Genomic DNA, 13,838 nt, shown 5'->3' with positions numbered 1-13,838 from the left:
AGGGCACCCTTGGCTGCACCTGCCTTTCCACACGTCGCCCTAGCTCAGCTCACATCCTTGATGCCTCATTCCTCTGCTGGGCCTCTTCCTTTCCAAATGTGGGTTCCGATCACCGCATTCTCTTGTTTTCTTCTCTGATAGGTGACTTCACAGCGCATTGTGCGCTTTTTACAGATCCGCGCTCTGTGTCGGTCCAGCCTGTATACTGTTCCTGGACGGTTCTGGTCGTCATTGTATCCTGCAGTCTCTCGGGCCTTCTATTTTGTGCAGAGTGCTTGCTATTTATCGTCTGGTCACCTTTCACAGGACACCAGCAGGTCTCCACGTCTCTTCTCCTGCTTGGCCACGTCAGGACATACCGCCTTTGGTGATATCTGGTCGCCCTTTTCTCGGTTACGACTTTGCACATTTCTCATTTTCCAGGTTCGCTCCTCCCTGTTCTCATCTGAGTGGACCTCTCTCTCTTCAAGGCTACCTCTGTGCAGTGGGCATCTAGCACCAATTCTGGATCCAGGTCTCTGCCGCCACCACGGCCAATTCTTGGATCTGCCGTCCCACTCCAGGAGACCTCCTCACTTGACGAGATGCTCTTCTCCACGATGGCCCCGACACCTCTCCACTGGGGAAGAATGAATGCGTAATCCTCAGCTGTCGTTTACGTTACACAAGTTGGCTCCAGCATCTCCTCCGCAGGAAAGAGGAATGCTGTCGCTTACAGCCTAATACTAACGACACAGTGGTGCAGCCTTTCGAATCCTTCCAGTATGCCAGTAACCCAACTACAGGAGATCACACCTCAGCAGCCGTCTGGTACCAGGTTGTGTAACGTTTGCCATATGCAACATTGCTACCATTGGCACTAGTTTGCCTCCGTGAGTCATGTTCCACCACTAAGCTTTCCCGGTATTCCTCTGCCGGACAGCTTAGTAGGACCCTGCCTGGCTGTTCTCCAGGCAGTCAACATTGGAAATTCATAAAGAACGGTTATCTGGACTTAGTGACGACCGTACAAGTGGTCCCTCAACCAGAGTTCCACTCTGGACTTTACGCCAGTCATATCCATGACCAACAGTCGGAATCTACTACCTCACGTATCATGTCCAAATCACCGAGTCATTGCGAGTGTATCAGACAGGCACTATGTCAGTGATCCCCTGTTCGGACAGGCAAGTATACTGAACACAGTGGCCGTAGTTAGCATAAACAATGTAACCCATACCTTCTAAGAAACTGGTATGATTTATTGTGTTATTCTCGTATTAGATTTGGACGATCGTTTAGGTGCGTTATTTCTTTAACTTCTTCATGTTGAACTTGCTTGATGTATTGTGTTAATAAGGTTTCAGTGTTCTGTGGCTACCTGAGCTGATTCATTCATTAGCAGTGTGCAACAGAAACAATGGAATTTAATAGAGACTATCACAGTTTTGCTATTTGAAGAGTTGTGAAGTGGGATTTTGTGAACCTTGAAAGCTTAAAAATAATATAGGTTCATGTATACGTGACGTTGAGGTGGACTTGTAGCCTAATTCCTCTTCAAGTTACAGAAATATCTAGATATGATTCACCACAGTTGCGACATGTCTGCATATCGAACGAAGGTTATTTCGTTCTAGTGCTGTGTTCCAAAACGTCATTATGCTCAGCTCTCATTTGGCACATGGTTCAGTGCCTTGGTAGTGACATCACTGACTGTTTTGACACAACCCAAGCGATCAGCTTGTGTCACTAAGCACAGAATTTTCTAACTTATACAATGACGTAAAATCAAACATCTTTTTCCTGTTATCCTTACGCTGTGATTGGTGACCCTGTGGAATGCTCTTACAAAAAATTAGGAAAAGTTGTTTTCGTAGTGTTGGGAGCTTCAGTCCTAGAAACCAACATGAAAAACATTCTGCAATACACGTTTTAAATGTGCCTTCGAGTAGGTGACAATCTCTTTCGCAAGCATAATTAAAAAAAAAACACAGAATATAGTATATAGCTAAGTCTGTCATCGGATCTATTTTTAAAATGAAAATAACTATTAATTCAATATTAACTTAGTGAGACTGTAACTAACTTCAAAAAACACAAAGAAACAAGAGGCTCAAAACTTCGCATAGTGTGTCGTAGCCGCAAGTGTGTTGTGTCATAGCTTGTGGTGGCCATCTGTCAATACCCGATATGTACTCTCTAAGACAAAAAAATAAAATAAAAAATAAACGACGCACCACGAAGGGATTATCCGAATGGGAGGGAAATCGGTAGATGTGATGTACATGACAGTCAAACAAATGATGACAGTTTCAGAAAAAGTAGATCTTCACGGTAAATGATAACAGCCAAACAGGATAAAGATTTATTAAAATCCTTGACCACGGTTTCGGTATATCTAAATATACCTTCATCAGAAGCAAAATACATTAAAATCACATCCTGCAGCGGAGATACATAAAAAAATCGTGCCAAAGGTGTCGTCAGTAGTTAAAACATCATCTCCATTTATACAACATAATTATGAAGATAAGGTCGATGCGAACACGGCGTAGCATCAGTACCTCGCCAAGAGTGGCAGGATGTTTATAGTGCCGATAACACAGATGAATAATGTAATGCTTTATATTGGAACAAATAAGCCCTCGGTCACAAATATTAAGTCAAAATTGACCTGGTTTCGACGCTACTATGCGCGTCGTCTTCAGAATTAGCCCAACTGTTCTAAAACATATTAGGTACATAGTACATTAATAAAATTAAAGTTTGTACTGACTGAAAAAGATGCAGTACTTACAAGTCACATATTAAAAAAGATCTAAGCCGGAAAGGCGACGTCATGAACAGTTGTGAGATGGCGAGCCGCTAAGGGCTGCTCGTACTGTGAACAAGGGTTGCAACAAGTCTCTGACACGGTCACTGAACCTTAGCATCTATGTTGAATGTAATGCTTTCCTTAACACATTTCTCATACTCTTTGAAAGTGCCTTCCCGTTAGAAAGTTCAAAACAGGGTACTAGCAGTAAAAGGCAGCCTGGATGGCTGACTACTGGGATCAGGATATCATGTACAACAATGTGGAAATTATATAAAAATCTTAGACGTAATCACAATCGACCTACAGCAGCCCATTACAAACAGTAAGGTGCTTAAAAAAGTTATTAGGAAGGCAAAATGTATGTGGTATGCAAATAGAATAACTAATTCACAGGATAAAGTTAAAACCATATGGTCAGTCATGAAGGAAATGTCTGGTCAGCAGCACAAGATCGATGATATAAAGTCAGAACTCAGTAAAAATATTTCTGTTACTGTTAAGTCAGAAATATTTACAGTATTTAACAATCACTTTCTGAAAATTGCTGATTAATTTAATAAAAACTTAGTTTCTATAGCTCTCTTGGAAAATGACTTTCCGAGACTGAAGTCTGAAATACTCCTCTGTGATACTGACAAGGGGGATATTGAGTCAATAATTAAATCACTGAAGACTATTGACTCTCATGGATATGATGGAGTACCTAGCAGAATATTAAAGTACTGCACTGCACAAGTTATTCCTGTACTTAACCATATTTGCATTTTTTCCTTTAAGAATCGTCACTTTCCTGAACGACTACAGTACTCCGCAGTAAAGCCGCTTCATAAAAAGGGAGAAAGGAATAATGTGGACAATTTGAGACCTATTTTTATGCCGGCAGTGTTGCTAAAGTTATTGAAAAGGCTTTGTATGTAAAGATAATTGATCAGTTTATTTCACATAATTTGCTATCAAATGTACAGTCAGGTTTTAGAAATGGTTTAACAACTGAAAATGCTATCTTCTCTTTTCTCTCTGAGGTACTGGGTGGATTAAACAAAAGGTCTGTAACGCTAGGCGTCTTTTTTTATTTAATTAAGGCATTTCATTGTGTTAACTACAAAATATTGTAAAGTTGGACCATTATGGAATACAGGGAGTAGCTCACAACTGGTTCACCTCTTACTATAACAACTGACAGCAGAATGTCATTATCCACAGTGCTGAGAATGGCTATGATTTTGGGTCTGAGTGAGGTACAGTCAAGTGGGGAGTTCCCCCGGGGTTCAGTGTTGGGGCCACTCCTTAGCAGCTTTCACTCAGTTAATACTGGGCAGAAATCCTACCTGCATTTGGATCGCACTTCCTTGACGCTCTTGCAGGAAGGTGTGCAGTATGCTGTTGCATCCATTTTCAATAAGTTACCATAAGAATTAAAAAAATCTTGTCAGCAGTCCATGCGCTTTCAAATCGAAGCTGAAGAGTTTCTTCATGGATCACTCCTTCTATTCTGTCGAGGAGTTCCTTGAAAAATTAAGCTGATTCCTGTGTTACATTGTTGATTGCTTTTACATAAAATTATGGTTCGTCTTTTTTGGGGTTCATTAACATATTATTTTATTTGTTATTAGGTTTATGTCGTAATTTCATGTACTGACACGTTCCATGATCTTGGAGATTTGCTCCTCAATTTGGTGCTACGGATCTAGAAGTGCAAAATAAAAATAAATTAAAAAATCCCGAGCTGGTTGAAGGGTCCTGTCCATAATGCTCCAAACGTTCTCAATTGAGGGCGATCTGACGACATTACTGGCCAAAGTACGTTCGGCAAGCACGAAGACAAGCATTAGAAACACTCGCCGTGTACAGGTGGCGTAAACTTCCTGAGATGCAAGTGCAGAAGGCTTGCCGTGAAAGAGAACAAAACTGGGCGTAGAGTACCGTCGACATACTGATATGTTGTAAGGATGCTGTCGATGAAAACCACATGTGTCCTGCTGCGAAATGAAATGGTTTCCCAAACCTCAGTGCTGGATGTCGGGTCTCATGACGGGTGACATTCACGTTGGTATCCCACAGCTATCTGGTGCGCCTCCAGACATGTCGTCGCTGGTCACTGGAGCTCAGTCTAAACGGACTCATCACTGAAGACAATTCTATTCCAATTACATTCCAGGCCGAAGACATGTCTGCAGACGCCCTGGACAGAGGTAGGATACCAACCTGACTGTCACCCAATATACACTACTGGCCATTAAAATTGCTACATCAAGAAGAAATGCAGATGATAAACGGGTATTCATTGGACAAATATATTATACTAGAACTGACATGTGATTACATTTTTTACGCAATTTAGGTGCATAGATCCTGAGAAATCAGTACCCAGAACAACCACCTCTAGCCATAACGGCCTTGATACGCCTGGACATTAAGTCAAACAGAGATTGGATGGCGTGTACAGGTACAGCTGCCCATGCAGCTTCAACACGATACCACAGTTCATCAAGAGTAGTGACTGGCGTATTGTGACGAACCAGTTGCTCGGCCACCATTGACCAGACGTTTTCAGTTGGTGAGAGATATGGAGAATGTGGTGGCCAGGGCAGCAGTCGAACATTTTCTGTATCCAGAAAGTCCTGTTCAGGACCTGCAACATGCGGTCGTGCATTATCCTGCTGAAATGGAGGGTTTCGCAGGGATCGAATGAAGAGTAGAGCCACGGGTCGTAACAATCTGAAATGTAACTTCCACTGTTCAAAGTGCCAAAAATGCGAACAAGAGGTGACGGAGACGTGTAACCAATGGTACCCCATACCATCACATCGGGTGATACGCCAGTATGGCGATGACGAATACACGCTTCCAATGTGCGTTCACCGCGATGTCGCCAAACACGGATGCAACCATCACGATGCTGTAAACAGAACCTGGATTCATCCGAAAAAATGACGTTTTGCCATTCGTGCACCCAGGTTCGTCGTTGAGTACACCATTGCCGGCACTCCTGTCTGTGATGCAGCGTCAAGGGTAACCGCAGCCATGGTCTCCGAGCTGATAGTCCGTGCTGCTCCAAACGTCGTCGAACTGTTCGTGCAGATCCCTGTTGACTCAGGGATCGAGACGTGGCTGCACGATCCGTTACAGCCATGCGGATAAGATGCCTGTCATCTCGACTGCTAGTGATACGAGGCCGTTGGGATCGAGCACGGCGTTCCGTAACACCCTCGTGAACCCATCGATTCCATATTCTGCTAACAGTCATTGGATCTCGACCAACGGGAGCAGCAATGTCGCGATACGATAAACCGCAGTCGCGATAGGCTACAATCCGACCTTTATCAAAGTCGAAAACCTAATGTTACGCATTTCTCCTCCTTACACGAGGCATCACAACAACGTTTCACCAGGCAACGCCGGCCAACTGCTGTTTGTGTATGAGAAATCGGTTGGAAACTTCCCTCATGTCAGCATATTGTAGGTATCGCCACCGGCGCCAACCTTGTGTGAATGCTCTGAAAAGCTAATCATTTGCATATCACAGTATCTTCTTCCTGTCGGTTAAATTTCGCGTCTGTAGCACGCCATCTTCGTGTTGTAGAAATTTTAATGGCCAGTAGTGTACGTTCCTACCAACAGGAGTGATGGACTAAAGTGCCATTTCATTTCGTAGCGGTACCCCTTTGGTTTGTCACCCGTGGAACGTTTATAGCACAACGGTCCGTCGACGATATTCTTTCAGGGAGATAATGCTCGCCTGCACACGGCGAGAGTTCCTACTGCTCGTCTTCGTGCTTACCAAACCCTACCGTGGCCAGCTAAGTCGCTGGGCCTCTCCCCAACAGAGAACATTTGTAACATTATAGGCGGGCCCTCCGACCACCTCACGATTTTGACGATCTAACGCACAAATTGGACAGAATTTGGCACGATATCCCTCGGTAGGATATCCAAAAACTCTCTCAATCGATCGCAAGCCGAATAACTGCTTGTATAAGATCCAGAGGTGGACCAATGGGTTATTGACTTGCTGAGTTTGTGAAACTCTTTCCTTTGAATAAATCATACAGTTATTCTAAAATTGTAATCATCATTTTTTAGATGTACATGTACATCAAATCTGCCGATTTTCGTTCCATTCGGATAACTTCTTCGTGGTATATCGCTTTTTTGGCATAGAGAAGGGAATCGGTAGACATGAACACATGCCAGCATGTATGTTAACCGGGGACCTAGAAACGACGGAGAGGCTCCGTCCCCGCCGCAGCCGCAGTGGTCCACAACCCCACGACGACAACCGCAGTCCACTTCACCCCTCCGCCGCCCCACACCGAACCGAGGGTTATTGTGCGGTTCGGCCCCCTGTGGACCCCTCAGGGAACGTCTCACACCAGACGAGTGTAGCCCCTATGTTTGCGCGGTAGAGTAATGGTGGTGTACGCGTACGTGGAGAACTTGTTTGCGCAGCAATCGCTGACATAGTGTAACTGAGGCGGAATAAGGGGAACCAGCCCGCATTCTCCGAGGCAGATGGAAAACCGCCTAAAAACCATCCACAGACTGGCCGGCTCACCGGACCTCGACATAAATCCGCCAGGCGGATTCGTGCCAGGGACCAGGCGCTCCTTCCCACTCCGGAAAGCCGTGCATTCGACCGCACGGCCAACCGGGCGGGCCACAGGTGATTAGAATAGGTGCATTTCTTATTTCGGCATTTGTGCGCGTTCTCAGCCGTCGGGACAGAAGGAGGGAGTTAACATACAGAGAAGATCACTAAACCGTGTAAGATCTGCTCATGCCGTCTCTTTGTTCCCCAAACAAGAAAAATAAAATGGAGACAGAGTAGGAAGAAGGTAATCAGAGGACGCTCAGCAGTTAGTATTACTCCTCATAGTTTCTATTTCTGAATGAAATTACTCTCTTCTCACAGCTTCTGTTTCTAAATGAAATGGACTATTTCATTAGTCTGAACTGTACCTATCAGCCATTTTGTAATTTTTTACGATTCGATCCTTTATCAAAGGACGAATTCCACAAAATATGATTACGAAATCAAATATAAATCACATAATACACATGAATAACTTTTGTTGGACGAGAGCATGTATATATTCAAGATTATGGTTTTAGAAGGTATTAATCCAGCTGAATTCGCAACTCCAGCATTGGATACACGATAATCCCGTCCCTTTTGCGGAGATTAAGCACGGCCATTGCCGCTCTAAAGATAGGAGTGTTTGTGGGAACTTAAGGCGGAAGATGTGTGTTCAAGTAAGTTTGTACACACAACAGGTGGTCTCCACTGTAAGTACCGGAGACACGGTAGCATTTTCAGGAGGAGGAGGCCAGAATCGTGGAAGGTGAAGATGCGCAATGAAGGAGGGACATTTTGAGTGAGTGACGAACTAATTTCAGAAAATTAAGACAGATTACTTGAAACCGAACGTGGTGATGCAGTGGAAAACACCAAAGCGTTTGTTAGGAGGAGCCGAATTCAAATCTCAGTAATATCACGTAGACTAAAATGTTGCTCTTGTATAGCTTCACGTGAAAGTTGCTTAGTTCCTTCAATCTAATCTCTTCCAGTTCCTTCCCATTCCATCCTACATTTTAAAAATGTTGTGTTTAATCTAGCTACCAGTAGGTTTTGAAATACTAGTAATAAAAGACGGTTCAACAGATGAGGCCAGTTTTATTTAAATAAAAAGAAGAAATACTGAATCAGCATGTTTTTAGCGAAACGATACTCACGTTAACATAGGGCCCCAAATTATCAGAAGATACGGGCTCGTCACCGTAGTAGAAATTCTTCATCTCACGACAGAGGGCAATGCGGTCCTCCTTGCGGCCATTGAAGTCTTGGGGCACCAGCCGCTGGAAGCTCATGTCGAGGTTCGCCGTAGCGTTGATGACATTACGGACGTTCTCTGTGAATGAAGTGTTCCTATAATTATTTCCATTGATTTAGAAAGATTGCATTTAATGTAGTACGTAGTACACGACTGATGCAAAATGAGTGACGGAGGTAATGTCCATCAGTCCATAGGTCACCTGATTCGTGCTTCAGCAGCGAAAACGATACAGAGCTGATAGGACAATACATGCATTGCCTCTCCGACTAGAAGTGGCTATATCAAGATAACTGCCATCTTCTTCCCAGCCCACCTGCAAGAAAATGTCACCTCTACCCTGAAATCGAATCGAAATATTTCAAACTATTTTGAAGCCATTTTGACGATTTTTCGACCCCGACTGCCTCAAAAAATATGTAAAGGTTTAACTACCGCTACCAGTCACAAAATTTGTTAACTAATGTATTATTTATTTATTGTTTGACATGTTTCCAGGGTATACCTCATTATCAGGCTTCATGGCATTACAAAAACAATTTTACAATAGGATCATGCAGATATTCAACAGTCTTTGCACAAATGCTGTGGTTATCTTTGTTCTTATGGCGTGGCAGTCTCGTTGTGATGACCTGAGGTGTTTCCATTTCTGTGGCTCTCTTGGCTTTCTTGATCACTGTTCACAAATTTTCACACATGTACCATTAACTTGGAAACACGATCAAAAAAACAAATATGTGATTTGTCTACCAATGGAGTTAGATAAGCACACCTGTAACGCTTTCGTACTTACTGAATGTATCTTTAATAAGATGCGCCCCTCTTCTTTGTATCTTCTCTACATCATCTATAATTCCTATCTGGTACAAATCCCAGACTGACAAGCAATATTCGATTATTAGTCTAACGAAGATCTTGCAAGCTGCCTCCTTTGTGCGTGGACAACACTTCCTAAGGACTCTTCAAGTTATGGTCAGTATGGCTTCTGCTTTTCTACGATTAGTATTATATTGTCGTCCCATCTTAAATTTCTCCGTCGAACACCCCCCCAGATAGTTAATGGATGTGACTACTTCCAGCAATTCTTCAGATATTACGAAACCATATAATAATGTGTCTTTTTGCCTATTAATGTGCAAATCCGTTACTTTTGTTTCTGTTGAGGGTCAATTGCAAATCCTTGCACTTAAGGTCGTTCCTCCACAGGTCTTCCACCACTTCCCAACAACGTTTTAGTGTCGCTACTTCTCTGTGTACAACAGCGACATAACGCAAACAGCCTCATGGTGCTACTGACATTATCTATTGGGTCATAATATTTAAAGGGGAAACGGTGGTAGCAAAAATCTAAGAGGTCTTGACAGATTTACTTCAGATTTTTACACGATATTCTAATATTCGGCCGGACGTAGACTACTTATTTCCAAACAACAATGCAATTTTACCCGAAAAAACCGACTGCGAGAAAGAAAATGCTGTACCACGGATGTGACAATGTGCGGCAGTGCGCGTGTTCAAGAGTCTGCCAGTACAGTCCTTTCAACGTCTTTGCGACACTCTCCCGCGGGTCAAACAAACCTGTGACCATTCACGCAACCCTTCTCTACATACGTTCTATATCTCCCTTAGTCCTGTTCTAGGATGGGTGCACGTGTGATTTGTAAGCAATCTGCTGTGTAGACTGAGTGTACTTCCCCAGTATTCTACCCACAAATCGAAATATGCCACCTGCTTTACCCACTACTAACCCTACGTGACCAATGTGTCTCATATCTCTACAAATGTTACGCCCAAACAATTGTATGAGTTGACCGATTCCAACTGTGACTCAATGACAATATAGTCGTAAGACACTGTTATTTTTCTTCGCTCCGCAAAGCGCAAAACTTTACGTTTCTAGACATTTAACGAAAGCTGCCAATCTTTGCACCACTTTCAAATTTTATCAAGATTTGATTGGATGTTTAAGCAGCTTCATTCAGAAAGTATTTTAAAAAGTCTGAGGTCACCAGAAATAATGTTCGCGACGTCATTGACATGTAACACGAACGGAAAGGGCCGCATAACACTTCCCTGGGGCACACCCGTATTTGATTTTACGTCTGTCGATGACTCTAGTAAGATAAGCATAATTTGATGCGTCCTCCCCGTCAGTCCAATCACAAATTTCATGTGATAACCCACACGACAGTACTTTTGATAATAGGCGTAGACGTGGTACTGAGTCAAATGCTTTTCAGAACTCAAGAAATACTGCACCTATCTGACTGCCTTGATCCAAAGCTTTCAGTAAGTCAAGTGAAAAAAGTTTGAGTTGGCTTTCACTTGATCGATGTTTTCGGAATCCATGCTGGCTTCCATGAAGAAAGTCATTCTGTTCGAACTACCTCGTAATATTTGAGCTCAGAATATAATCTAAGATTCTGAAACAAATTGATTTCAAGGACCCTGGAGAGTAATTTTGCGGATCACTTTTGACTACTCTTACCGTAAACGGGTGTATACTACACTTCCTTTCAAAGACTGGGCGCGGTTTTTTCCTCGAGGCACCTACGACCGATTATAGTTAAAAAAGGGGGGTAAGTATCTCAGCTATAAATTCAGTACAGAATCTGATCGGGATTCCATCGGGCCCTGGAGCTTTGTTCAATTTTAACGATTTCAGATGTTTCCCAACACCACAGACGTTAACACTTATTTCATTCCTCCTTTCAGTGGTACGAGGTTTAAATTGGGGCAATTGTCCTGGGTTTTACTTTGTAAACGAACATTTGAAAATAGAGTTAAGCATTTCAGCTTTTGCTCTGCTACCCTAAATTTCATTTCCTGTCTCATTCCCTAGACTAAATTTGGTGCCACTAACAGCCTTTACGTATGACCAGAATTTCTTTAAGTATTGTGAGAGGTCATCTCTAACATCCTGCTACAGTAGTCTTCGAAGGTTTCACGCGTTGCTCTCTTGTCACCTAAAAGCGATTCATTCAGCATCTCGCTATTGACAGCTACGCTTTGCTATGCAGTAATTTCCGTTTCTTTACAATAACTCTATACGATGGAGGGTCCCTCCGATTATAAACTGCTCTACTGGGCACATATCTATCCAGTGCATGATCCACTATTCTTTGAAACTAGAGTCATAGTCATTGTACATGTCATATCCTGTGCTTAAAGGTTAAATTTCCTCCTTGTAATATGATACTACTGTACTTTATGAAGTTTATTGACTAAATATCTCTTTCTACTTGCTTTGTTTGACCTTTGCTCTTTGGTATTGCCACAGTCGCCTCATAGTCATTGATACCAGTTTTGATGTTGGCATTGACAATGACATCAGATCTATTTGTTGCCATTAGACCTAATATTTCCATCATGAGTGGGTTTCCGAGTTCTGTGCTCTAAGGAGTTTTCAGAGAAAGTATTTAGTAATATTTCACAGTATGTCTTGTTACATACATCACTAGAAAAACTTTAATTTTCCCAACTCAGTGTTGGTTCATTTAAGTTTCAGTTGACGACTGGGGAACCTATGTACGAGTACAATCGAACTGAGGATTTCTCTAAAGTTTTCGGCCATATCAGGAAGTGAGTCTGGCGGATGATACAAGGACCTAACTGCAACTCTGTGCCCTCTCCTGATACAATCTCGCATGTAGTTTCAACTTTTGTCGCTACGGATTTGAGTGTTTTGTCTGCTGCGACAGAGACATGACATCAGTTTCCCATTCGCCTAACCTTTCGCTAAACACTTAAATTTTCTCCAAAAATCTCATGTGCTATCAACTACAGGTTTTAACCAGATTTCTGTAACTAGTATCATGTGAGCTTCACTGCTTTTCAGGAGCGCTTCAAACTCTGGCAATTTGTTGCGCAACCTTCGGTACTTTACCTTTAGGATTTTAGTATTCTCACCTGTGGGATGCATTTCGTTCGATCTTACACTGATACTTCTGGGTTTCCCACAGCTATCGTTATCTAGACGGGATGGAGAATCACCTAATCTGAAAAAAACTTGTGTGGAAATTGGAGATTTGTGGTAAGGTCGTATGGGACCAAACTGCTGAGGTCATCGGTCCCTAAGCTTACACACTATTTAATCTAACTTAAACGAACTTACGCTAACGACGACACATACACCCATGCCCGAGGGAGGACTCGAATCTCCGACGTGGGGGAGTCGCCTAAGACCGCACGACTACCCCGCGCGGCAAACCCATGTGTGCACCCCCACACACAGTCAGCTACCTGGGTGCACATTGACCAATTTAGGGCGACCCTACAGTTTCCAGTCCTACGGCGCAAGTCCAGGAGGTCGCAGCCTAGCTTCTCACAGAACCTTCGAAGTCTCTGGGTCAATCCTTCCACTTGACTCAGAACCAGTCAGCTTAGTACTGTAAGATACACCTCTCTTCCGAAAGCTTTTTGCTTACCATGTTTGAGTTATGGTAGTATGGACCAAAACAAGACTTAATGAACTTACCCTTTGAGATTTCTCAGCCAGCAATACCATACCACATTTACATTTAATTATTTCATAAACTGCAAGCCCCTCAAAAGATGCATAATGAGTGATTCATAGTTACCTGCTCTCTCCTCAGACAACTTTCTGTATACTTAACAATGCCACATTTTGTGTTGAAATTACATCCAAGTTAACTTCACTGTTTATTACCATTTATCGCAGCAAACTGTACCACAGACGTTACTGAAAACTGGAAGAAGACAGTATGAACACCCTCTTTTACCACTCAAGCCACAAACGTAAATTAGACTTTAACTTCCCGTTGACGACGTGGTTATTAGAGACTAAGCATATCTACACCTAAAAGAACCCATTTAACATGGATGAGGAAGGGAAAAAGCCTGTTTAGTTGACGAGGATCGTATCGGCAGCTTTTGCCTTAACTGCGTAGTCACACACATTGGACTACACGGCTTTCAGACCAGTTTGTTATGGAAAGAAAATGAAGGCACTTATACAATTTCTCTGATGCGGTCCATTCGCCACAGAATTCCGGATCATAGTTCAAGTTAGAGAGACAGCCTCCGTATTAAACTTCTCAGTGCTTAGTAGTGAAAGTATTGATAGTACACTCCTGGAAATTGAAATAAGAACACCGTGAATTCATTGTCCCAGGAAGGGGAAACTTTATTGACACATTCCTGGGGTCAGATACATCACATGATCACACTGACAGAACCACAGGCACATA

General features: G+C 42.8%; 1 protein-coding gene across 1 annotated transcript in view; it reads right to left on the bottom strand.

Annotated features, from left to right (window-relative positions):
• Positions 1 to 13,838, bottom strand: part of LOC126235082 (juvenile hormone esterase-like) — a 92,803-nt gene that overhangs the window by 31,137 nt on the left and 47,828 nt on the right. The window contains exon 7 of the mRNA XM_049943815.1: positions 8,531 to 8,706. Coding sequence (XP_049799772.1) covers positions 8,531 to 8,706 — 176 coding nt within the window. The remainder of the gene's footprint in view (positions 1 to 8,530; positions 8,707 to 13,838) is intronic.

The sequence above is a fragment of the Schistocerca nitens genome, chromosome 2, assembly GCF_023898315.1.
Source record: "Schistocerca nitens isolate TAMUIC-IGC-003100 chromosome 2, iqSchNite1.1, whole genome shotgun sequence".
NCBI classification, from domain to species: Eukaryota; Metazoa; Arthropoda; class Insecta; order Orthoptera; family Acrididae; genus Schistocerca; species Schistocerca nitens.
This window is presented reverse-complemented; position numbering and strand designations above follow the sequence as displayed.